Consider the following 24023-nt stretch of genomic DNA (forward strand, 5'->3'; position numbering starts at 1 on the left):
TATGTACATATCTACATATGTTCATACATGTTCATACTACATATGTATGTAGATACATCGTGTAAAAAAAAACATCTGCACCGTGGAATCTCTGACCTATCTGGAACCGTTTCTGGTTTTAGCATCTTTAATCTTCCATCTAAGTTTCTATTTGTCCTATCTGTGTACATAAGTATGTATGTACGTAAACATGTACATATCTAATTGTTTCTTCAATCTCAAATTAATTTTTGCCCCTCATTGTTCAACAGTTCTCTACTGTTCTCTACTTATGTGGCACCTGATCCCGCTCCTTGTTCTACCCTAAATTTAATATTACTCAACAAGAAAGAAGATTCCTTTGATTCCCAATTTCTGCCATGTTGGTTTAGTGACTAAACTTTAGTCTGATATTAATCGAATGTTATGCACATAGTACATATCTACATCTGTTTTTAGGTGTAGTTGCATCGAATGCATAGAAATTTGCATGTCATGAACAATTAACATCCCCTTTAAGGTCTGTTAAACTTTTACAGAAACACACAATACCAATAAATCTTTTGAAAATTGATTATGTACAAATTTTGCATTATTTCCTGTTGTGACCCACAGGCGCTTGATTACAGGAAAGAAAGTTTTAACCTGAGTGAATGGAGTCCATGCCATAAAGAGCGGTGAGTACGATCGAAAATCTGAGTGGAATGTTCCAATTTAAATCAAACTCAAACCAAAAATTCCCTGATCGAAGTGTGCCTTGATATTCGAGCACAGTTTGCTAGTTTAGTTTGTCAACGAAAATCATTCAGTTCGACGCAGCTCGCAGTGAACAACAAACAAACAAAATTATTAATAACACTAATAATTATTGCCGTTCCGTACTCGGCGGTTTCTAAATAGTCGTCGGGATTATGACAAACGCGCAAAATCGCCTCAAGTCCACAATGTCGGGTATTTTTCCAGTGGCGCCATCTAATCCGGGACGCAATTTTCTCAGCGAAAATAAAAAGAGTCTTCGCTCACTGGAGCAGACAACAACGGAAAAGCTGGCAGCCAGAGAGCCAGTGCGTCCCAAGTGGATGCCACCGATGCGCCGTGCCGCCACCGAGATAAGCGATTCGAAAGGTGGCAGACCCCAAGCACAACCCCAGCAAACTCCCCGTGAGAGCAGTCTAATGCGTAACCGCCTCAACTCGTGTTCGCATCAACAATTGGGTGTGGGTGCTGCAGAATCTGGCCAACGTGTTGGCCGCCCGGAAAAGCGCGCTCCGGTGTATTACGACCGCTCGGAGGAGGCAGCACAGTCGCGGGACTGCAATTCGTGCTACACACGCCGCAACAGTGCCAAAAACATTGCCACTCAAACGGAAGACATCAACGACGAACTCTACCTCACAAATGCACTCAAAAAGTAAGTAATATCAGTAGTAATAGATTTGGATTCGATTTTCAATGATTTTGTGCTCTTTTAGGTGCCATTTTGATGGGGCTTCCATGATGGGTGAGCGCGAGTCGCCCAATAAGTACGATAAGTACTACGAGGAACAGCAACCCCAGCACATTTCCCACCACATGATTGAGGATCAGAAAACTGCATATTGTGAGTACTTTGTATGCTCCCCACTTATCACTAATCAAACTTTGTCTTTTTGTCCCCTGTTCAGCACGCGAAGATGTGCGTATTCCTCGCTTTCTTGAAAAGGATAAGGAGAAGCGCGATAAGGCCGCTGCCCAGGAGTTGGCCAACGCAAGTGATCCAGACTGTATGCTCGCGGAGCAGGCTCGTGTTGGCCACCTAAACACCGCACAGAAGCGCTATGATGGCCTCATTAGTGAAATAAATCGCATGCCCATCACCTCGCAGAGTCTGTGGGTGCGCAACCGCAAGGCGGAAATTGACAAGGAGCTGGCTGTTGTAGACGAGGAGATTCGCGTCTACTCCAAGCCCAAGCTATACATTAACTGTAGCAAAAATAAGTAAACCAGATACACCTAACAAGCGACCCTCAACACTCTCTACACGCCACATAAAAACAAAGAATTTGCATTGACTGGCTGGTTAGGTGTTATTGCTAATAGCAATCCCCGCCCCAAACACTAAAATAAACAATGAACAATGACAATCAACGTACACGTACACTGAGAAACTGAAGAACATTAAACACAACTTTCATAAATACACAATTAAAATGTGTGCAGCCAATTAATTTGTTGCTTTTATTATCTGGGGAGGGTCTTTTCCTCCTATTTTGTCATGGATGGGTACACCTTTCTGCTCGTAGGCATTAACTGATTAACGTTCTCCATTTTGTTTCGGCCTCAACAAATTCTTAGACAGTGCCCGTGCCGTGCCGTGCCCCTTTTCAACTTCCTTCACAAAATGCCGTCGGTACGTTGCTGTACATATGTATGCTTGTATGTTTGTGGGAGGGAGAGGCCTGGGGTGGGAGTGTCGAATGTTTCTGTGCGCCAGACAAGGATAACAGAAGTGAAGCCGAACCACACAATGTCTCTATCTCTCTCTTTCGGATCTTTTGCATTTTGTTTATGTGGCCGTGATGGGCGTGGCCCAGTCGTGTGGTGAGTTCATATTTTATAACAGTTTATAATACGAATAAATGGGGTGCTTAGACTCATGAAGAGAAACAAACGAAAAAGAGGCTGGAGCTGGACTTTTGACAAGGAAAATTTTTATTTTCACACATAAATTCATGTTACATGTGTTTAATTATGCATTATTCCTTCTATAATTTGGGCAAGCAACGTGCTTTGGAATCATTAACGAATGCAGCACTAGACAAATTTAAGTTAAATCCTACATATGTAGGTGTAAAAAATGCTCAGCAAATTGTGGTCAACCCAACCCTTTAGCTGTCTTTAAAATTTGTACGTGTGAGTGTTTATTATTATTAGAGGTAGCAGGTGTGGTTAAGTGAGTTCTGCAAAAGCGGTTAGTCGCTCCGATTAAGTGTACAAACATGTTAATAATTGCTTGTAAGCCAAGCGACTCACACATTGCTAGAGCAACAGTAAAGAAGAATGATACAATTGGGATCTAAACAAGACAATCATAGCCAAAGAACAACAAACTGCCACGTCAAAGGCGTCGATTTTTAATATTTAAATACATAACTATTTATTTTTCAAACAATTTAAACACAAATATACATATATGACGAAACAAAATAAATGTACACATGCTTTAATTGTTTACATTAATTAAACATTTACACTGTACATATATTTTCCATTTTTCTCTTTTGAAAGCTAGCTCGTTTCACGCAGAAGACAAAGAGAGAGAGAGATAGATTATTGATAGGCAGAGAGAAAAAAAGAGAAATTGGCTCAAGAGAGAAAACCAGGGCTGAATTCGTCTTTAAATACTTAAATATACCTAAATATACTTCAATTCCAGGGCTGACGCACAATAAGAGCGCGCGCGTGCGATCATATGGTATACGTTGACGAATACTTAGTCGGTGTGTTTAGTTTTAGTTGGTTGTGATTACTCAGACACTTTGCTTCATTGCACTCGCAAGTTGAACCAAGTATACATATGGATATTTGGCAAGGATTTCACTAGTCTGTCTTAATACAAATACAAATCGTATGTGTGAAAAACAACAAGAAATGTGGTTTACTTTCGAGAGAGAGACCGCCAGAGAGATAGAGAGTATAAAAAAAGAGTGAGAGATTTTTCTGTGGGTGGATGATTGGCGCGTGTAGCTCTCCTGTATAGGGGCCACCGTTTATGGTACATATCTATCTCAATGGTATTTATACCAATTTCATCCAATTTTATGGTACTGCCACCATAAAGGGCCCGTAGCCACTAGTGTGGATTTATTTGTGTGTACATTTACATATGTATTTTACCTCTGCGCGATAAGAAATGGCATTGAATTGATGAACGAACGCTTGTGTTTGTTTGTTTTACAACCGGTTTCACATACGTAGTTTCTGTGCAGATAAGCCAGCCACCAGCCATCTCTCTCGCTTATCATCCAACCGTGAGACGGGGATTTTGGTACACTCTCGGTCTCGCACACGCGTGCACCCATACCAAGACGCAGAATTGTTTGATTCAATAAACACACACAAATACACACACGCATGAGTGGGAAGTAGCAGGTGAAGTAAACAAACAAACAAATGTAATGCAAAAAAAACTTGCGGTAATGCCAGGGCTGGGGATGTAATCAATTTCGTGAGGAAATTCGAATTTTTAACCGTTATATCAATATATTTTGTAAACGATTGTTTCGAATTTGCAGTGATAGTGCTAGTTCTTGTTGTTGTTGCCAATATTCACTGTACTTTTCGCGACAATTGCAAATCCGCACAACAATTGGTTCTCCTAATCCCCATGACCAATGCAGACAGATCTGAGATCCGTTTCGGGCATCCAGGTAGAATGGATTCTCTAAATGGGTTTATGATCACCATTCGGGTGTTACCTTTTACTTGGAAGCGAAATCATAAAGATTTTGACTCCGGGCGCTGCACTTTTCGACCCAAACCGTGACCAGACCAGACACACATCCGTTCATCCGTGTGTACCGTTGTTTGCTTTTTCTTTAGTGGTGTGTGTTTGTGTGTGTGTGTCCCAAAATAAATATGCTAATTTTTATGCACGCTCTACTGACGTCACAAGTGGTGCGAGCGGGGGGGAACTGATAGCAGTCCGTGGTGATAGTGGTAGGTGGTCCCACCACTATCACTGTGATGGAGCGTGCCCGGGTCCCTCTGGGCAGTGGAAAAGTTCTTGATGAGCTCTCTCTCTCTCTCTCTCTCTCTCTCTTTCTGTGTTGGGGGGCTATCAGTGCGATACGAGCGGCATTGTGAAGTGGATTGGAAGGTGCTTAAGTCTGAGGCAACGTCTGACTGGTTTCCGTTCTTATCATTTGATTTCTTTTATTGCAGCCTCTCAGACCGAAAGGAAACATAATAAAGAAAGGATAAAGCTAGTTTGTTGCACCCCCTTCCCTATCCCCATTCAACATGCGCTTCCAGCGGCTCTTGCAAATGCGCAGATTGGCGACCAGCGCCAGCGCCAGCGCCACCCTGATGCGGGCGCCCAAACAGACGACACACCACAGCACGATGGGCACGTCCCTGAGTGTGAGGACAATGGCGGGCAGCGGGGCAGCGATACCGGAACTCACACAGGTAGGCAATTTCGAGTATTCGTAGTGCGGTGAGTTTTGGTTGCCTTGCCCTGTGAATGGTGGTGGCTGTGGTGGTTGCAATGTGGGCGTGGCATCGCTCTGTACCATCACAAATGGTGGTTGTTGCATGCCACCACCAGCACCACCATCATTTTCCACAGCTGGCTGTCCACTCCTCCTGCCGTACAGTTGTGCACAAAATGAAACTTGAATATCTTTAATGGTGCTGTCAGATCACGGACAATGTGCAACGTGGCAACTATGCGACACTGAACGACGCTGATGTGGCACACTTTGAGAAGCTGCTGGGCACGAATCATGTCCTCACCGAAGACCTAGAGGGATATAACATTTGCTTCCTCAAGCGGATACGTGGTATGATAATGTTTTCCCTGCCCAGAGCACAGTTCTCTGCGACAAATGATTTTTGCCAAAACGAAAGGAAATTCTTCTTGATTGTCTGATTTGTCGCTTACAGGCAACAGCAAGCTGGTCCTGAAGCCCGGCAACACTGAGGAAGTGGCCGCCATTATGCGCTACTGCAACGAGCGGAAGCTGGCCGTGGTGCCACAGGGTGGCAACACGGGTCTGGTGGGCGGATCGGTGCCCATTTGCGATGAGATTGTGCTGTCGCTGCAGCGGCTGAACAAGGTGCTGTCCGTGGACGAGGTAACGGGCATTGCGATCGTTGAGTCGGGCTGCATTCTGGAGAACTTTGACCAGCGGGCGAGGGATGTGGGTCTGACGGTGCCGCTGGATCTGGGTGCCAAGGCCAGCTGCCACATCGGTGGCAATGTGTCGACGAATGCGGGCGGAGTGCGCGTGGTGCGTTACGGCAATCTGCACGGGTCTGTGCTGGGCGTGGAGGCGGTGCTGGCCAACGGGCAGGTGCTCGATCTGATGTCCAACTTCAAGAAGGACAACACGGGATACCACATGAAGCATCTGTTCATTGGCTCCGAGGGCACACTGGGAGTGATCACGAAGCTCTCGATGCTGTGTCCGCACTCCTCGAAGGCTGTCAACGTGGCCTTCATCGGCCTCAACTCGTTCGACGACGTCCTCAAGACATTCGTCAGCGCCAAGCGCAATCTTGGCGAGATTCTCAGCTCTTGCGAGCTGATAGACGAGCGGGCCCTGAACACAGCTCTGCAGCAGTTCAAGTTTCTCAAGTAAGTGGAGAAGATCCAATCTCCGGCCACGATCTTCCATTATTTGTATTCCTTCTGCTTGACAGCGCCCCCATCTCGGGCTTTCCCTTCTACATGCTGATCGAGACCTCGGGCAGCAACGGCGACCATGATGAGGAGAAGATCAATCAGTTCATCGGCGACGGTATGGAGAGGGGCGAAATCCAGGATGGTACTGTCACCGGCGATCCAGGGAAGGTGCAGGAGATCTGGAAGATACGCGAAATGGTGCCCCTGGGCCTCATTGAGAAGAGCTTCTGCTTCAAGTACGACATCTCGTTGCCGCTGCGCGATTTCTATAGCATTGTGGACGTCATGAGGGAACGTTGCGGCTCCCTGGCCACCATTGTCTGCGGCTACGGCCACCTGGGTGACTCCAACCTGCATCTTAATGTCTCTTGCGATGAGTTCAACGATGAGATCTACAAGCGTGTCGAGCCATTCGTGTACGAGTACACCTCCAAGCTGAAGGGCAGCATTAGTGCCGAGCATGGCATTGGCTTCCTCAAGAAGGACTATCTGCATTACTCGAAGAATTCGGTGGCCATCGACTGGATGCGCGACATGAAGAAGCTCCTTGACCCCAATGGCATCCTTAATCCCTACAAGGTTCTCAACTGAAGAGGGCGGATCATGCTCAGTGATAGATCAAATATATAAGGATACCCACCATCTCATCCATCTCCAAAAGTTCTTTTTTTTTTTTGTGCTGCCTATTTTTTTTCTGTTAATTTTATTTTGTAATCCGTTGCTTTAAATAGGCCATGGTAAATAATTACACAGTAATTCAGCGTCTAAACGCTCCCATGAGCGTAATTCAAACAGACAGCTTTAACGGTCGGTCAAGGGTGAAGTTCATGAGAAAAAGAGAAACAGAGAGAGAGAGAAACGGAGCTTTAGCATGCGTGATCAAGACACAGCAGAAGACAGAGGGCGGCTCAAGGTGGGGTGAGTGAGCTGTTTGGTATTGAGTTTTTTGTCCATACCCCAAACACAATCACGCATCCAACTCCCACTCGAGCTTTTATTGAACAGCTAGGGATGGTCATATCGATGTCATATTGCTTTACTTAAAATATCAAAGTAATTTGGAATCTGAAGAAATATCGATATATTTGATGGGCTTCAATCAGCTGGTATAAATGGCCCAACCGGTAAAAGCTCCAAGTCCACATGTAGAGTGGCAACGCCAAGTGGCAGACCGATCGTCAAAAAACATTCCACAGTAGCGGTGCAAAAAACATCAGAGAGAGAGGAATCAAAATCAAATCAAATTTGCTTTCGTACGAAACACATTTTTGTTTGACAAAAAAGGAATAAGCGACAACAAGATGAGCGGGTAAGCTAAACTAACTGAACGAAGAAAGTGAATGCAAATAACATGACACCCTTTGCTTGCGCCTGCATTTGGGTGCATTTCCCCTCTTTTGGTTCCTCAGAAAAGCTGACATTGCACTCATTGGGCTGGCCGTGATGGGCCAGAATCTCATATTGAACATGGACGAGAAGGGGTTTGTGGTGTGCGCCTACAACCGCACGGTGGCCAAGGTCAAAGACTTTCTCGCCAACGAGGCCAAAGGCACAAATGTGATAGGCGCTGATTCACTGAAGGACATGGTGGCGAAACTGAAAACGCCGCGCAAAATTATGCTGTTGGTCAAGGGTAAGTCAGCACAGCACAATCTCCATCTATACGATTTCAATTTTTGTTAAGTTCGATATTTTTGGCTTTAAAACCTGCTTATTGTAAGCGGTTTAAGTGTGGTTTTCGCTGGAGTGGCGTGTCGTGAAGCGATCGCGTTTGCACCCTACCACCTCTGCCAGTGCGCGTGTGTTACTACGTGTGTGTGTGTGTGTGTGTGAGTGGAAGTCAAAGCAATGTCATTAATCGCTTTATTGTTGCTGCTTGTTTTTTTGTTTGCAAGCACGGTGCATTTTGCTGTACGGGATATGAGTGTATGAAATGGAGAGTGAGAAAAAAGTGATGATCTGCTCAGCAAGCTATCGCATTCAACGATACAAAGTTTGTTGTTGTTGCTTTCAATTCAGTGATGCTCAGTGAGCTCTTATTGAGCTGTGATTTGTGCACCTGTGCACTTTCGTATGCATATGCATTCCAAAATATGAGTAAATCACTACAAACATACCTTGAAAGGCGGATCTGATAGACATAATAGCTTCCGGTTGCAATCACTTTCACCCACACATGGTCACATGGAATATCTTCAAGTCACATTCAGTGACTTTCACTGTTACTCAGCGCAGGTGGTGCTCATCTCTAATGCACACACACACACGCGTACACGCATGCAAATTTCTATTCTCGCATGTTAATTTGCGTGACCGGCTTATCTCTGCTACCTACCGAAATTCTCTGACATTCATTATAGGTCATACATGCGAGGCGACCGCTGTGACAATGTGGTAGGGGGATTTCCTCGCACAAAACAATCTTTAACCATCGTTCCAACACCAAATGGCTCTGCCAGTGATTCATTTTTGTTATATATGTAGAAACCGAAAAACGACCCCTAGATAGATAGATAGACGAAATGCTATCATAAATACTTGCTGGCCTTATCTGGGGCTGGAGAAGTGCTTGGCAAGGGACGACTTGGGGGTGACCTCAAGCCAAGGTTAGCCATGCTTCGGACTGGCTGGCGTGACTTTCTAAATCGGCAGAACAACCAATTAACCTTGTCTAATCGCGCTCTATGCTTTTCCAATCGACGTTTCAGCCGGCAGTGCCGTCGACGACTTCATTGAGCAACTGGTGCCGCTGCTCTCCCGCGGCGATGTGATCATTGATGGCGGCAACTCAGAGTACCAGGACACGTCGCGTCGCTGCGACGAGCTGGAGAAGCTGGGCCTGCTCTTTGTGGGCTCCGGCGTTAGCGGTGGTGAGGAGGGTGCCCGGCATGGACCCAGCTTAATGCCCGGCGGCCATGAGGCTGCCTGGCCCCTGATCAAGCCCATCTTCCAGGCCATCTGCGCCAAGGCCGATGGCGAGCCCTGCTGTGAATGGGTCGGCGACGGGGGCGCTGGACACTTCGTCAAGATGGTGCACAATGGCATCGAGTACGGAGACATGCAGCTGATCTGTGAGGCCTACCACATAATGCAGAGCCTGGGTCTGTCCGCCACCCAGATGGCCGATGAGTTCGGCAAGTGGAACTCGGCCGAGCTGGACTCTTTCCTCATCGAGATCACTCGCGACATTCTCAAGTACAAGGACAGCAAGGGGCATCTGCTGGAGCGGATTCGTGATACGGCCGGCCAGAAGGGTACGGGCAAGTGGACGGCCATCGCCGCCCTGCAGTACGGCGTTCCCGTGACGCTCATCGGTGAGGCAGTCTTCTCCCGCTGCCTGTCCGCCCTCAAGCAGGAGCGCGTCCATGCCAGCGGCTTGCTCAAGGGCCCCTCAGCGAAGCCGAGCGTGGCGAATGTGACCAAGTTCCTGGACGACATCAAGCACGCCCTGTACTGTGCCAAGATTGTTAGCTACGCACAGGGATTCATGCTGATGCGCGAGGCGGCCAAGGAGAACAATTGGCGGCTGAACTACGGCGGCATTGCACTGATGTGGCGCGGCGGCTGCATCATACGCAGCGTCTTTCTGGGCAATATCAAGGACGCCTACACATCGCAGCCGCAGCTGTCCAACCTGCTGCTGGACGACTTCTTCAAGAAGGCCATTGAGCGGGGACAGGACTCGTGGCGCGAGGTGGTGGCCAATGCCTTCCGCTGGGGCATACCCGTGCCAGCGCTCTCCACCGCCCTGAGCTTCTACGATGGCTATCGCACCGCCAAGCTGCCGGCCAATCTGCTGCAGGCGCAGCGCGACTACTTTGGCGCTCACACCTACGAGCTGCTCGGCGACGAGGGCAAGTTCCATCACACCAACTGGACGGGCACTGGCGGCAATGTCTCCGCCAGCACATACCAGGCATAGGCTGTGGTACCCCTCTCACACACAAACAGACACACACACACACACACACGCACACACACAGACAACACAACACACATTCCATGTCATAAGGTAAATAGTTGGATGTCCCTCCGTTGGGGGGCTGTAACAAAAGTTTACAATTGTTTTTTTTTATAGGGTAGCAGTACCTATTTATAACGTTACCATATATATATATGTATGTATGTATATATAATTTCATATTGTTTTTAAACATAATATTAAATTGGTGTTTTTTTTGTTGCTAGCAAACGATAGCGATTCCTTCACTTCACTGGTGGTTCAAAAATAAGGCCTATATATGTAACTTGACTTCCATAAGATCAACAATGGGCAAAAAGCTTTATCCAACTAGAATTGTGTGTAACGAGTCTTTCGAGTTGTAAATATACATATTATTTATCTGCGAGCAGGGCAGGGCTTTTGTACAAGCAGCAATGCGGCATCCGGCATCCTCAATCATCCAGGGGGCTGAGTGTCTTCTTGTTCTCGATCACCAGCTTGTCCGCCGTGTATAGGTGGCCGATGATGACCTACAAGCGTCATGGAAGAGGTTAACAAACCGATAGAAACTCTTATCACACTGACGACGTAGAACCCGATACGATAAGGATCGCGTCAGTCAACATTCAGTGGCAACCCAACAACTTACCTGCCGCCGTATCAGCTCCAGATTCTGTTTGCCCGCCTCCATTTGACGATCGATTTCAGCAAAGTCTCGAATGGCCTTGTTGGCGCGGAATGTGTCGCGTATCTTGCGAGCAGCGTACATTCTGTGGATGGTTTGGGAAATGGGGTGTCAAGATGACAATGTTCGGTGTTCAATTTCATCACAAACGAACCGAAAGTTGTAAGCGGGCAGCTTTTCCGATTCCCGCAACAAATTCCGGTACAGCGTGATGGCCTGGCGACGTGTTGACATCTTGTTATGCTGAGCAGGTGGCGCAGAGGGGACAGTGAGTGGGCAAGTGGCACGTGCTTGTTGCAATTTGATGCACGTTTTAATTGATAATATCGTGTTATTGTCGTTTTGTCGCTGTGTATGGGGGGTTTCGGGTTACTTTACTTTGTGCCGCTTGATGACATAAAAAAATACATTGTGGTGAAAACATCACTTTAAAATACTAGAATTCTAGCAGCACAAGAGGTTTGGTATTTCTGAAGCTATGGTCGCACTGGCAATTGGCGATCCTAAATGCATGATTAATTAGGAAGGTGACGCAAGAAAATGTAACTTTTAAATAATTTAAGTTGAACTAACAACAATAGAGATCATTTAAAATAATCATTGATTTTGAAATGAAATTATATCATAGATGATATATCTGAAGAGGTGTATAGGTATAGGTGTCGTCACCATATCAAAAATGCACTTTGATTTAGTATTAAGTGGGTACGCATTGAAAAAACCGGTTTAATGACCCATTACATAAGATGAAAAACATATGTTCCTGCATGCTTAGTTCAAATAATTATTTTATAAATTAATTGGTTGGGTTGTGAGTTTACTAGTGTTAAACAGCATTTTTCTGCTTCCGCGCTAAAGGTCACACCATCACTGCCATCGATAGTTACCACTAAAATATCATCGATAAATCGAACTATAATTTTCGTGTTGTTTGTTGTTCTTTTTTTTGTTCGTTACATAGCACGCTGAATACAAATACCTTAAGGTAAATACAAATCAGCTGAATAAAACGTGATAATGAGAAGTGTAGTTCTCGTCAAGAAAGCAGAAATTACCGGTGACCCTTGAAACAAGTCCAGAAAAGGAACCTATGCACGTCACATAGAACTGCTCCCCATGCATGGGCTCTTCTGTGCGCAACGGGTGGGAGATGGAGAGAGTGAAATCCGAAAATCGGAGCTAAACAAATAAAAAAAATACTAGTTACTAGTGAGAAAATATGACGCATTGTTTGCATTTGTGTGCGCGCGTGTGAGCCGCGTTTATGGGTGTGTGTGAGAAAGTGGAGAGAAAAGTGATTTGATTATGAAAATGCCCGCAATGCAGCAACAAGCCGCATTTGTGTTACACGGCTAACTGGCTGCTTGTGTTCTCTGCCCGAATGTAATGTGCCCGAAATAAGCAAAAACAAAAAAGGCCATTAATTTCGTCAGATCCAAATAAGCACTCACACAGCTCCAAGAACATACATACGCCTTGTATCGATAGCGATACCCGTCTTTTCGATAGTGTGAAGCATATGCAGTTACGGTAAAGGTATCATAATTATAAGGTAATATGGCTCTCCGGCCTCTCTTATCAGCATAACTGCTGTTTATGATACTTTCAAGCGAAAGGTCTGTCCAAGGTGTGACTTTCCCGCTCCTCCGACACACACGCCCACACACACATCTATCGATAGTACCCATTCAATACGCCACCTTTTCGATAGTGTAGTGGAGCATATGCAGTTACTGTTTTCTTGCTTGCCCGCTCCACTCTCCGCTGAGAGCCTGTTCCATGTAAATTGTGTAATTTTTTCCCAAACTTAAAATATTCACCGAGGGAGCCTAATTGGGCCCGAGGCCTGCCAACGCTCTCCCTCCCACCCACTCTGGTTGTGAAAACCGAATGGCGGTGAACGGAAAGCTGTGTAAGGCTGATTTCCATGCAATTTGATTCAAGCCGAGATTGAGATTGTTCGGAGGCTGTCGCCGTCTCATCTGCATATTGCCCAATCTCCATCAAAATGCAACTTTTTGTTCTCGGCTTGCGTGTTTTTTTTGTAAGCCCCCACCCACCCGCGCATTCTTTTTTGATTGTTTTATCGCTACGCTACGTACGTTGTCGCTGCGGCTGCGGTGTTATCTTGTACCTTTTCCGGACGTGGGGGCTGTGTGAAAAACCGTTTCTAAATGGAGCGTGGGCGGTCGGAGCTGCAGCCATTTTATTAATATTTTTTCTGTTTCTGTTTTTTTTCTGTCCAACCTTCAGTCAGAGATCAGACCCAATCAGAATGCTTTCGCTGCAGAATCAACGGCAACCGAAAACAAGCGCCCTGGTGGACGACTATGAAATCTCNTAAGGTAATATGGCACTCCGGCCTCTCTTATCAGCATAACTACTGTTTATGATACTTTCAAGCGAAAGGTCTGTCCAAGGTGTGACTTTCCCGCTCCTCCGACACACACACGCACACACACATCTATCGATAGTACCCATTCAATACGCCACCTTTTCGATAGTGTAGTGGAGCATATGCAGTTACTGTTTTCTTGCTTGCCCGCTCCACTCTCCGCTGAGAGCCTGTTCCATGTAAATTGTGTAATTTTTTCCCAAACTTAAAATATTCACCGAGGGAGCCTAATTGGGCCCGAGGCCTGCCAACGCTCTCCCTCCCACCCACTCTGGTTGTGAAAACCGAATGGCGGTGAACGGAAAGCTGTGTAAGGCTGATTTCCATGCAATTTGATTCAAGCCGAGATTGAGATTGTTCGGAGGCTGTCGCCGTCTCATCTGCATATTGCCCAATCTCCATCAAAATGCAACTTTTTGTTCTCGGCTTGCGTGTTTTTTTTGTAAGCCCCCACCCACCCGCGCATTCTTTTTTGATTGTTTTATCGCTACGCTACGTACGTTGTCGCTGCGGCTGCGGTGTTATCTTGTACCTTTTCCGGACGTGGGGGCTGTGTGAAAAACCGTTTCTAAATGGAGCGTGGGCGGTCGGAGCTGCAGCCATTTTATTAATATTTTTTCTGTTTCTGTTTTTTTTCTGTCCAACCTTCAGTCAGAGATCAGACCCAATCAGAATGCTTTCGCTGCAGAATCAACGGCAACCGAAAACAAGCGCCCTGGTGGACGACTATGAAATCTCGGACACTGTGCTAGGCCTGGGCATCAACGGCAAGGTGGTGCAGTGCACCAATCGGCGCACCAAACAGAACTACGCCCTTAAGGTGCTGCTGGACAATGAGAAGGCCCGGCGCGAGGTCGATCTGCATTGGCGTGTCAGCGGCTGCAAGCACATCGTCAACATAATCGATGTCTACGAGAATACGTACAGCGGCCGCAAGTGCCTGCTGGTTGTGATGGAGTGCATGGAGGGCGGCGAGCTCTTCCAGCGCATCCAGGACAAGGCCGATGGGGCGTTCACGGAACGCGAGGCGGCACAGATAATGCACGAGATCTGTGCGGCGATAGACTATCTGCATAGTCGCGATATCGCGCATCGCGATCTTAAGCCCGAGAACTTGCTCTACACCACATCCCAGCCAAATGCGATCCTGAAACTGACAGACTTTGGCTTTGCCAAAGAGACCTTCACCAACGACACCCTCCAGACGCCCTGCTACACGCCGTACTATGTTGGTAAGTGATTGAATGCTTTAATGCCTTGCTCTGCTCTGCTCAGCTTAAACTCTACCAAATTTCAATGTGTGGCTTAGCTCCCGAAGTGCTGGGACCCGAGAAATATGATAAAAGCTGCGACATCTGGTCGCTGGGAGTGGTCATGTACATTATTATGTGCGGCTTTCCGCCGTTCTACAGCAACAATGGTTTGGCCATTTCGCCGGGCATGAAGAAGCGCATCCGCACCGGGCAGTATGATTTTCCCGATCCAGAGTGGACGAACGTTAGCCAGTCGGCCAAGGACTTGATCAAGGGCATGCTGAATGTGGATCCCAGCAAGCGTTTGCGCATCCAGGATGTGATACGCAACAAGTGGATTGCCCAGTATAATGCTGTGCCACAGACACCGCTCTGCACTGGCCGCATGCTCAAGGAGGGTGAGGAGACCTGGCCGGAGGTGCAGGAGGAAATGACCCGATCCCTGGCCACCATGCGAGTGGACTACGATCAGGTAAGACGAGCTTGTTGCTGGCTTGGAGTCTAAAACTAATGCTCCTCCTTTTCCTTCTCTATTTGGCAGATGCAAATCAAGGCGCTGGACAAGTCGAACAATCCACTGCTGACAAAGCGAAGGAAAAAGATTGAGGAGATCTATGGAACATATGGCACGGCACGAAACTAGACAAAAACAGAACGCAAACAGAGCAACAAGAAAACATACAACATGCTACATACTACTACGGCCAATCCCCGAGTGAGAGTGAGGAGCAGTAAGGAGCAAGAATAGGTAGAAAGGAGTAGGAGTAGGAGAAGAATGGAGTACACACGGGCACGACAGAGGCCATCAAATCAGACGATGGTTGTTTTTACCACATAAGAAAGGACAAAGTTGCAGTGCGCTGCATAAACTAATGCTATAACTAGCGAAAGCCACTACTACTACTACTATAACTAAAAACTAAACAAACTACTCCATGATGTTGTGTTACGTTATGTTTTACGTTTTCTTTCCTTGTCCATTTATCTAATGTATGTATTGTGTATGTATAATCCATTTCCAGGATAAAGGTTCTTAGGGTATATTTGTAGTCTGAAAAGTGCTCTTTTTTTGAGAAGAAAAGAAAAAAAAAACATACTTAAAAAACCAACTCTTAACTAAGCAAGGAAAAAAAGGAACATGCAGAAAGCCAAGAGCAAGCCTAGCTAGCTAGCCCATCATCCCCCCGCCCCTTCTCCCCACCATCCCAAGTTTTAACTGCAGCATTTTCGTATGCCTCAGTCTCGTTTTCAGTTTTTTAAGCGTGTTGTGTGCGGACGGTGCCTCTGCCTCTGCCTCGAGTCTGCAGTGTGTGGGTCTAGGGAATGGCGGCGAGCTAACGGAGCGTGTTGGTGTGAGAAGTGTTGTAGATGTAGATGACAGACGAAGAAAAAATTTAAAATTTGACAAAACACCGCTAAGGTGCAGATGTAGTACTGAGTGCCGGGTATAAAAGTTGTAAAGCGTTAAATGCGTCTCACACGTCCCTTCTCGTTTTTTCTGTGTACTTTCGCCTTTGATTATATTATATCAATATATGTATGTATTGTGTGTCTGTATACGGTACGGGTGTACAACAAAACGTTAACGTAAACGTTAGGCTAGCTGCCTGCTGTCCTGCCTGCAAATTTCAATGTTTGTTTGGTTATATTTATGGTTTGGTTATGCTGAATCTGCAAGCGATATACCATTTTACCGTATAGCGTATTTTGTAGTTTATAAAAAAAAACAAAAAACAAAACAACAAAAATCAAAAAGCTTATTTTACTATGATTAAAATCAAAAACTATATACACGAAAATGATTTTGTTGGAGTTTTGCTTAAACGAAAAGAGTAAGTGGCAAGGGTCCAAAAATTGGACAACAATTAACCGCTAGTACGGGGAGCGAGATGAAAGATGATCGAACCAGTGGCAAGCGAAAGATTGGAGTTGCAAGATCAAAGTTAACAAGAATTAAAGACCATCGCAGCTGGCAGCTTTACTCGAGGAGCAAGTGCAAGAGTGTCGCTTACGTGTACAAATCTAAGATATTGTAGATCTTTGTAGATATATTTGAATGCGAAGCAAAATTGAACAAGATTTCGAATGATTCAGTACGTGGATGGCCTATGATGTTTTCTTAGCTGTAGAATCTTTGACATGCTAGCCTAAGCGCTCCCACCATGAAGCTACAATACGAAAAGGACATTAGAAAGTGTCCTTCATCTTCTGCTGTCGCTGTCCTGGCTGTCCTGTCGCTGTCGGGGAAACATACATAGAACAGTGCCAGAACAGTTGTCAGACTTCTTCGTGGCGTCCCAATAAAATATCTGTTGAGAATTCGTTTTCATGCTAAGTATTTTCGGGGGCTTTCTTTATTGATGGTTTAACAGTGCAACCTAGATAATAAATACACATATACATTCATACATATTGTACGTGCGAACATACATACATACATAAATACTCGCAAATACATGTGTGTCATGAAGTTTGTGCAGGTGTGTACTGGGGTATTGGGAGTGGAGTGAGTAAACTAATCCATGGCTTATTAATATTTATAAGATGGGGGACGGTATTCCCCGCTCTTTGAGTCGCGTATTGCTTTTGCCACTACCTAACCTCGGTGTAACCTTGTAACGTTACATAAAGCGACAGAAAAAAGGTTGAAATGAGCGATGCATGATGAGGGGTACGGGGAAGGAGCTATGCTTGGGGCAATTCGTGTTCCTGAAAAAGATTTCATGGACTGGGATCATACAAAAAATACAAGGGCAATTCAAATTCGATTCTACCTTTTCAATTTTTTGTTGGAAGACCGTAATCTTAGCAGGCAATTAATACGAACACGATTTCTGGCTTTTATTTTATTTGTTTATGAAGAAAATGGCACGCGGTATGCCTATTTATGTAGCATCCTGCCACTTTTTTGTTCAAGCATTTACATTATGCACGTGTGCAAGCGATAACAAATTTTCTCTTTGATTTTCGTCATTTATTCAAAAATTCATTAACAGAGCCGTTGGGTGGGACCCTCAACCCAGGTTAGGTGCCTCTGAATCTCTTTCAAGGAATACCGTTATTAATATACACACAGCATTGCGGGCTGCGTGTGTGTGTGTTGATCGTATGAGTAGAGGGGGGTGCATTCAATTGTAGTTCGAATTTCGAACCAACGGCTAAACTCTAACGGTATCTGGTGTCTAAGACTACTAAAATAGTTAACAATTGACATGCATACGCGCATGTACCTAGAATAGCTACTCTAACGGTTTCTCCCCTCTCCTACTCTTTTCCCTTCTCTTTTCTTTGGAGTCGAACCAACTTTCTCTCCTTATTTGCTTTTGTTCCATTTTAATTGTTTTGGTTTTTTGTTTCGCTTCTCATTCACATTTTGTTTTTTCATTTGTTTGTTTTTTGTTTTGTTTTGTTGTTGTTGATTGCATTTATCAAGTTACAAAAAATGGTGTGTGGAAGAACAATATCTGCTTAGAAAAATACATTTGGTTTTTTCCCACTTTCTGGTCTCCTATCTTCTCTTCTCTTCTCTTGTATTTTGTTTTGTTTTGTGATTTCTGTAACTATTTTGTTGTTGTTTGGTTTTAAGTGTATTATTTTGAGTGTGTATTTCTGATTCTGTTCTGGCCTTAATTGTAGTTTTAATGGCAGATAAACGAGATTCGCCGTAGTTCTCGGGTCCTCCCATCTAATAGTTGAACTTTAAATTCCTGCATTCGGTTCCCGTGTGCCTGGTTGTCCTCTTCTCTTATCAACATCAATTAATTAATTATGCATACTCTTCGTTCTCATCTTCCATCGTTCGGTTTCTTCTATGATTAATTTTGACTGCCGTCTCTCTATTTCCTATTTCCTTTTTAGCTCTTATCACACTGACGACGTAGAACCCGATTCGATAAGGATCGCGTCAGTCAACATTCAGTGGCAACCCAACAACTTACCTGCCGCCGTATTAGCTCCAGATGCTGTTTGCCCGCCTCCATTTGACGATCAATTTCAGCAAAGTCTCGAATGGCCTTGTTGGCACGGGATGTGTCGCGAAGTGTCAATATGACAATGTTCGGAGTTCAATTTCATCACAAACGAACCGAAAGTTGTAAGCGGGCAGCTTCCGATTCCCGCAACAAATTTCGGTACAGCGTGATGACCTGGCGACGTGTTGACATCTTGTTATGCTGAGCAGGTGGCGCAGAGGGGACAGCGAGTGGGCAAGTGGCGCGTGCTTGTTGCAATTTGATGCACGTTTTAATTGATAATATCGTGTTATTGTCGTTTTGTCGCTGTGTATTGGGGGTTTCGGGTTACTTTACTTTGTGCCGCTTGATGACGTCAAAAAATACATTGTGGTGAAAACATCACTGTAAAATACTAGAATTCTAGCAGCACAAGAGGTTTGGTATTTCTGAGGCTATGGTCGCACTGGCAATTGGCGATCCGAAATGCATGATTTATTAAGAAGGTGACGCAAGAAAATGTAACTTTTAAATAATTTAAGTTGAACTAACAACAATAGAGATCATTTAAAATAATCATTGATTTTGAAATGAAATTATATCATAGATGATATATCTGAAGAGGTGTATAGGTATAGGTGTCGTCACCATATCAAAAATGCACTTTGATTTAGTATTAAGTGGGTACGCATTGAAAAAAACGGTTTAATGACCCATTACATAAGATGAAAAACATATGTTCCTGCATGCTTAGTTCAAATAATTATTTTATAAATTAATTGGTTGGGTTGTGAGTTTACTAGTGTTAAACAGCATTTTTCTGCTTCCGCGCTAAAGGTCACACCATCACTGCCATCGATAGTTACTACTAAAATATCATCGATAAATCGAACTATAATTTTCGTGTTGTTTGTTGTTCTTTTTTTTGTTCGTTACATAGCACGCTGAATACAAATACCTTAAGGTAAATACAAATCAGCTGAATAAAACGTGATAATGAGAAGTGTAGTTCTCGTCAAGAAAGCAGAAATTACCGGTGACCCTTGAAACAAGTCCAGAAAAGGAACCTATGCACGTCACATAGAACTGCTCCCCATGCATGGGCTCTTCTCTGCGCAACGGGTGGGAGATGGAGAGAGTGAAATCCGAAAATCGGAGCTAAACAAATAAAAAAAATACTAGTTACTAGTGAGAAAATATGACGCATTGTTTGCATTTGTGTGCGCGCGTGTGAGCCGCAGTTGTGGGTGTGTGTGAGAAAGTGGAGAGAAGTGATTTGATTATGAAAATGCCCGCAATGCAGCAACAAGCCGCATTTGTGTTACACGGCTAACTGGCTGCTTGTGTTCTCTGCCCTGAATGTAATGTGCCCGAAATAAGCAAAAACAAAAAAAGGCCATTAATTTCGTCAGATCCAAATAAGCACTCAAACAGATCCACGAACATACATAAGCCTTGTATCGATAGCGATACCCTTCTTTTCGATAGTGTGAAGCATATGCAGTTACGGTAAAGGTATCATAATTATAAGGTAATATGGCACTCCGGCCTCTCTTATCAGCATAACTACTGTTTATGATACTTTCAAGCGAAAGGTCTGTCCAAGGTGTGACTTTCCCGCTCCTCCGACACACACACGCACACACACATCTATCGATAGTACCCATTCAATACGCCACCTTTTCGATAGTGTAGTGGAGCATATGCAGTTACTGTTTTCTTGCTTGCCCGCTCCACTCTCCGCTGAGAGCCTGTTCCATGTAAATTGTGTAATTTTTTCCCAAACTTAAAATATTCACCGAGTGAGCTTAATTGGGCCCAAGGCCTGCCAACGCTCTCCCTCCCACCCACTCTGGTTGTGAAAACCGAATGGCGGTGAACGGAAAGCTGTGTAAGGCTGATTTCCATGCAATTTGATTCAAGCCGAGATTGAGATTGTTCGGAGGCTGTCGCCGTCTCATCTGCATATTGCCCAATCTCCATCAAAATGCAACTTTTTGTTCTCGGCTTGCGTGTTTTTTTTGTAAGCCCCCACCCACCCGCGCATTCTTTTTTGATTGTTTTANAAAGATTTCATGGACTGGGATCATACAAAAAATACAAGGGCAATTCAAATTCGATTCTACCTTTTCAATTTTTTGTTGGAAGACCGTAATCTTAGCAGGCAATTAATACGAACACGATTTCTGGCTTTTATTTTATTTGTTTATGAAGAAAATGGCACGCGGTATGCCTATTTATGTAGCATCCTGCCACTTTTTTGTTCAAGCATTTACATTATGCACGTGTGCAAGCGATAACAAATGTTCTCTTTGATTTTCGTCATTTATTCAAAAATTCATTAACAGAGCCGTTGGGTGGGACCCTCAACCCAGGTTAGGTGCCTCTGAATCTCTTTCAAGGAATACCGTTATTAATATTCACACAGCATTGCGGGCTGCGTGTGTGTGTGTTGATCGTATGAGTAGAGGGGGGTGCATTCAATTGTAGTTCGAATTTCGAACCAACGGCTAAACTCTAACGGTATCTGGTGTCTAAGACTACTAAAATAGTTAACAATTGACATGCATACGCGCATGTACCTAGAATAGCTACTCTAACGGTTTCTCCCCTCTCCTACTCTTTTCTCTTCTCTTTTCTTTGGAGTCGAACCAACTTTCTCTCCTTATTTGCTTTTGTTCCATTTTAATTGTTTTGGTTTTTTGTTTCGCTTCTCATTCACATTTTGTTTTTTCATTTGTTTGTTTTTTGTTTTGTTTTGTTGTTGTTGATTGCATTTATCAAGTTACAAAAAAATTGTGTGTGGAAGAACAATATCTGCTTAGAAAAATACATTTGGTTTTTTCCCACTTTCTGGTCTCCTATCTTCTCTTCTCTTCTCTTGTATTTTGTTTTGTTTTGTGATTTCTGTAACTATTTTGTTGTTGTTTGGTTTTAAGTGTATTATTTTGAGTGTGTATTTCTGATTCTGTTCTGGCCTTAATTGTAGTTTTAATGGCAGATAAACGAGATTCGCCGTAGTTCTCGGGTCCTCCCATCTAATAGTTGAACTTTAAATTCCTGCATTCGGTTCCCGTGTGCCTGGTTGTCCTCTTCTCTTATCAACATCAATTAATTAATTATGCATACTCTTCGTTCTCATCTTCCATCGTTTGGTTTCTTCCATGATTATTATTGACTGCCGTCTCTCTATTTCCTATTTCCTTTTTAGCTATAGTTTTGTAAACTGAAGGTACATTTGCCACCAATGGCGAGGCGAGGCGAGGCGAGGCAAGGCGCGGTGCGCCAGTTCCGCCCTCCGTCGAGACTCAATCTCGGCTTGTCAGGTTCTCCCTTAAAGGAAGCTGTCGCAACTGTTCTCCGCCTCGCTGTTTGAGCAGTCCATGGCCGGCAAGGATCCGCCACGGCGATAGGCCGCCTGCCGCTTCTCCGGTTGGCTCCTCTGGCTGCTCGTGCTAGACGAGCATCCGCTCCCGCTGCCGCTTGCGCTGGCACCAGTCAAACCGCCACTAAGGTAACTACTGCGGCGGCTGGATGTCGATGGCGCATCGGGCTGTGCCACGGCATTGAGACGGGGAAAGTATTTGTACAACTCCAATAATTGGTTGAGCTTGTGGTGCGGCTTGTACTCGACATCGTCCAGGGACTGGGCCGCCGAGCTGCTGCTGCTCAGCGGCGTCCAGAACGTGAGGCCGAGCTGGGCCAGATGACCTCCCTGCAAATGATAATTCGTTAATATTCAGTGTGAGTGGCACTGGCCGCCCTTCTAGGCAATACCAACCTTGATATCCGTCTCCAGCTTGTCGCCGATCATGGCGCACTCGTGTGGCTTGACATTGAGGAAATTGCAGGCCGCATAGAAGATCTCCGGATGCGGCTTCTCCCAGGGCAGATCCGAGGAGACCAACACGCAGTCAAAGTAGCCGCGCACATTCAGACGTGCCACCTTCTCCCACTGGGCGTTCGAGGGGCCGTTTGTGATGAGGGCCAGGGCATAGCCGGCCCGACGCATTCGCGTCAGTAGCTGCACATAGTCCGCTGGGACGGCCAGATAGCGGTACCGCAGCCGCAACCACTGAGGATAGATCTCATCGGCGAAGTGCTTGTACTTGGGCGGCAGCGACTCCCGCCACAGGTGGGTGCGCCACGAGTCCAGCGAGGTCTGCGTGTTGTCCGGACAGCGGCGGAAGGATTTCAGAAAGGTCTGCGTGGAAAGCAAGGCATCATCTTTGCTAAAATGGTACTGCGACTCGAGTAGATCTGAGAGCTGTAAATAAAACAAAACAAACACAAACACACGTTGCTTGTTAATCACCAGAAATTAACCGTTGTACCGTAGTCGTAATCCGCCGTATCAGTGCATTGATCAAACTGCAATCATTGCCCCCACCCCTTGGCAAACGCACAAATACACTCGTACCCAAGCACACGCACACACACGTGCAAGCACACAGTTGCACACACTTGAGTAAACGAATTATATTTTTTTGGGTGCGCGCGTGCGACGTGCTTGGGCGCATCCGTCCGGGTCTCGGGTCGGGTGGGGTGCTTCGACGACGTAACAGCCAGCGCCACTCAGCAGTGGAAAATTTTCTAGACGATGCCTCACCGCGCGCGCACCAGAGTTGGGGCGGGCGGGCGTTTGGTTGGCCCTTCCCCCAATTCGAATCCCAACAATACTCACCTTGCGTATGGCTTTGGAGTCGCCGGCTCTGGTCGGGATCAGAGTGTTGTCCAAGTCAAAATAGAAGGCAGAGATCTTCGCACATTTCGACTCAAAAAGTGTGGTCTGCTTGGAGGAGAGTTTACTAGCTGCCATGGGGGCCTCGCACAAACTCGGAAGCTGTTTGTACGGTGGTCAACGGGGAAAAAAAATTAAGACGGGTCAAATGGGATTTGGGTATTATTCGAAGTGTTCGAAAATCGCGCGCAAAACAGGCCCTGGTTATTGTTGTTGCAATTCGGTTTGCTCAAAAGTTGGACGCGGCAACTAAATTTAACAAAAACGTTGGACTAAAGTTAAAAAGGGGGAACAGGTGAGTGTAGCGAGAGCAAAGCTATGACTGAAAGAAAGTGCTATCGGGCAGTGGGTCTGGCGGCGCACGCTTGACAGTTGGCAGCGTAAGTCTGTGCACAGCAGGCTCAATTCAAATATTTTCATGCGCGAGAACTCGGACAGACTGCAGTGTTTTGCCCAGGCACCTACCTTCTCTACTCAGTATTGTGTGCTTGAGCTGATTGGAACGGATATTATATATCCAACTATCCTAACATTTGCACAGCCAACATGTGGTGGCAGCGCCCATTTTGTGCGTTGAATTCTGTACCGCACTGTGCGTTCGAGCGCCATGCTCTTGGCCAGTGTGCGCGAACGGTGCGACATTATATCAGATTCAGAGTGCGCTGTCAGGCCAACCATGAGTCAGAGCG

The 24023-nt window shown here is 45.4% G+C and overlaps 6 protein-coding genes across 12 annotated transcripts; 4 read left to right on the forward strand and 2 right to left on the reverse strand.

The window, feature by feature from the left end:
* The first annotated feature begins 791 nt into the window (after nt 1–791).
* LOC117580750 lies at nt 792–2186 on the forward strand. The gene is made up of 3 exons (XM_034267441.1): nt 792–1390; nt 1452–1579; nt 1644–2186. The coding sequence occupies exons 1-3, from the start codon at nt 891–893 to the stop codon at nt 1958–1960; spliced, it is 945 nt and encodes a 314-aa protein (XP_034123332.1). The 5' UTR covers nt 792–890; the 3' UTR covers nt 1961–2186.
* Nucleotides 2187–3485: 1299 nt separating this feature from the next.
* LOC117581322 (D-2-hydroxyglutarate dehydrogenase, mitochondrial) lies at nt 3486–10563 on the forward strand. Of its 3 annotated transcripts, none has more exons than XM_034268431.1 (5): nt 3486–3586; nt 4903–5148; nt 5381–5522; nt 5626–6319; nt 6385–6958. In XM_034268431.1, the coding sequence occupies exons 2-5, from the start codon at nt 4981–4983 to the stop codon at nt 6956–6958; spliced, it is 1578 nt and encodes a 525-aa protein (XP_034124322.1). In that variant the 5' UTR covers nt 3486–3586; nt 4903–4980. The 3 variants fall into 3 exon arrangements, with proteins under 3 accessions (XP_034124322.1, XP_034124320.1, XP_034124321.1); XM_034268429.1 differs by lacking the exon at nt 3486–3586 and adding an exon at nt 10556–10563 and having other exon boundaries at nt 4981–5148; nt 6385–6985; XM_034268430.1 differs by lacking the exon at nt 3486–3586 and having other exon boundaries at nt 4981–5148; nt 6385–7014.
* On the forward strand, nt 7511–10664 carry LOC117581325 (6-phosphogluconate dehydrogenase, decarboxylating). The gene is made up of 3 exons (XM_034268433.1): nt 7511–7676; nt 7777–8000; nt 9076–10664. Exons 1-3 carry the CDS (start codon nt 7669–7671, stop codon nt 10287–10289), a joined length of 1446 nt encoding a protein of 481 aa, XP_034124324.1. The 5' UTR covers nt 7511–7668; the 3' UTR covers nt 10290–10664.
* Nucleotides 10549–18978, reverse strand: LOC117581338. The gene is given in 4 exon segments (XM_034268461.1): nt 10549–10840; nt 10960–11080; nt 11150–11343; nt 18582–18978. Coding segments are annotated over 4 exon segments (618 nt in total). The 5' UTR covers nt 18807–18978; the 3' UTR covers nt 10549–10762.
* Nucleotides 11903–15702, forward strand: LOC117581331 (MAP kinase-activated protein kinase 2). Of its 5 annotated transcripts, none has more exons than XM_034268450.1 (5): nt 11903–11980; nt 13249–13315; nt 14109–14622; nt 14700–15115; nt 15185–15702. In XM_034268450.1, exons 2-5 carry the CDS (start codon nt 13271–13273, stop codon nt 15284–15286), a joined length of 1077 nt encoding a protein of 358 aa, XP_034124341.1. In that variant the 5' UTR covers nt 11903–11980; nt 13249–13270; the 3' UTR covers nt 15287–15702. The 5 variants fall into 5 exon arrangements, with proteins under 5 accessions (XP_034124341.1, XP_034124336.1, XP_034124340.1 ...); XM_034268445.1 differs by lacking the exon at nt 11903–11980 and adding an exon at nt 12500–12525; XM_034268449.1 differs by lacking the exon at nt 11903–11980 and adding an exon at nt 12777–12907.
* Nucleotides 18979–21360: 2382 nt separating the features above from the next.
* Nucleotides 21361–23665, reverse strand: LOC117581334 (N-acylneuraminate-9-phosphatase). The gene is made up of 3 exons (XM_034268453.1): nt 23278–23665; nt 22375–22860; nt 21361–22308 (listed from the first exon to the last, which is right to left on the reverse strand). Exons 1-3 carry the CDS (start codon nt 23410–23412, stop codon nt 21928–21930), a joined length of 1002 nt encoding a protein of 333 aa, XP_034124344.1. The 5' UTR covers nt 23413–23665; the 3' UTR covers nt 21361–21927.
* Between the last annotated feature and the right edge of the window lie 358 nt (nt 23666–24023).

This window comes from Drosophila guanche, unplaced genomic scaffold (genome assembly GCF_900245975.1).
Source record: "Drosophila guanche unplaced genomic scaffold, DGUA_6, whole genome shotgun sequence".
NCBI classification, from domain to species: Eukaryota; Metazoa; Arthropoda; class Insecta; order Diptera; family Drosophilidae; genus Drosophila; species Drosophila guanche.

Bases quoted from the DNA above. Each gene is read 5' to 3' on its own strand.
- LOC117581322 (XM_034268431.1), top strand. From the start codon at position 4,981: ATGCGCTTCCAGCGGCTCTTGCAAATGCGCAGATTGGCGACCAGCGCC. The intron at 5,523-5,625 runs GTATGATAATGT...TGTCGCTTACAG, and splicing joins CTTCCTCAAGCGGATACGTG to GCAACAGCAAGCTGGTCCTG. The intron at 6,320-6,384 runs GTAAGTGGAGAA...TCTGCTTGACAG, and splicing joins CAGCAGTTCAAGTTTCTCAA to CGCCCCCATCTCGGGCTTTC.
- LOC117581334 (XM_034268453.1), bottom strand. From the start codon at position 23,412: ATGGCAGCTAGTAAACTCTCCTCCAAGCAGACCACACTTTTTGAGTCG. The intron at 22,861-23,277 runs GTGAGTATTGTT...TTTTATTTACAG, and splicing joins ACTCCAAAGCCATACGCAAG to CTCTCAGATCTACTCGAGTC. The intron at 22,309-22,374 runs GTTGGTATTGCC...TATCATTTGCAG, and splicing joins AGCTGGAGACGGATATCAAG to GGAGGTCATCTGGCCCAGCT.
- LOC117581325 (XM_034268433.1), top strand. The intron at 8,001-9,075 runs GTAAGTCAGCAC...TCGACGTTTCAG, and splicing joins AATTATGCTGTTGGTCAAGG to CCGGCAGTGCCGTCGACGAC.
- LOC117580750 (XM_034267441.1), top strand. From the start codon at position 891: ATGACAAACGCGCAAAATCGCCTCAAGTCCACAATGTCGGGTATTTTT. The intron at 1,391-1,451 runs GTAAGTAATATC...GTGCTCTTTTAG, and splicing joins CTCACAAATGCACTCAAAAA to GTGCCATTTTGATGGGGCTT. The intron at 1,580-1,643 runs GTGAGTACTTTG...TCCCCTGTTCAG, and splicing joins GGATCAGAAAACTGCATATT to CACGCGAAGATGTGCGTATT.
- LOC117581331 (XM_034268445.1), top strand. The intron at 13,316-14,108 runs GTGGACGACTAT...ACAAGCGCCCTG, and splicing joins AACCGAAAACAAGCGCCCTG to GTGGACGACTATGAAATCTC. The intron at 15,116-15,184 runs GTAAGACGAGCT...TCTATTTGGCAG, and splicing joins TGCGAGTGGACTACGATCAG to ATGCAAATCAAGGCGCTGGA.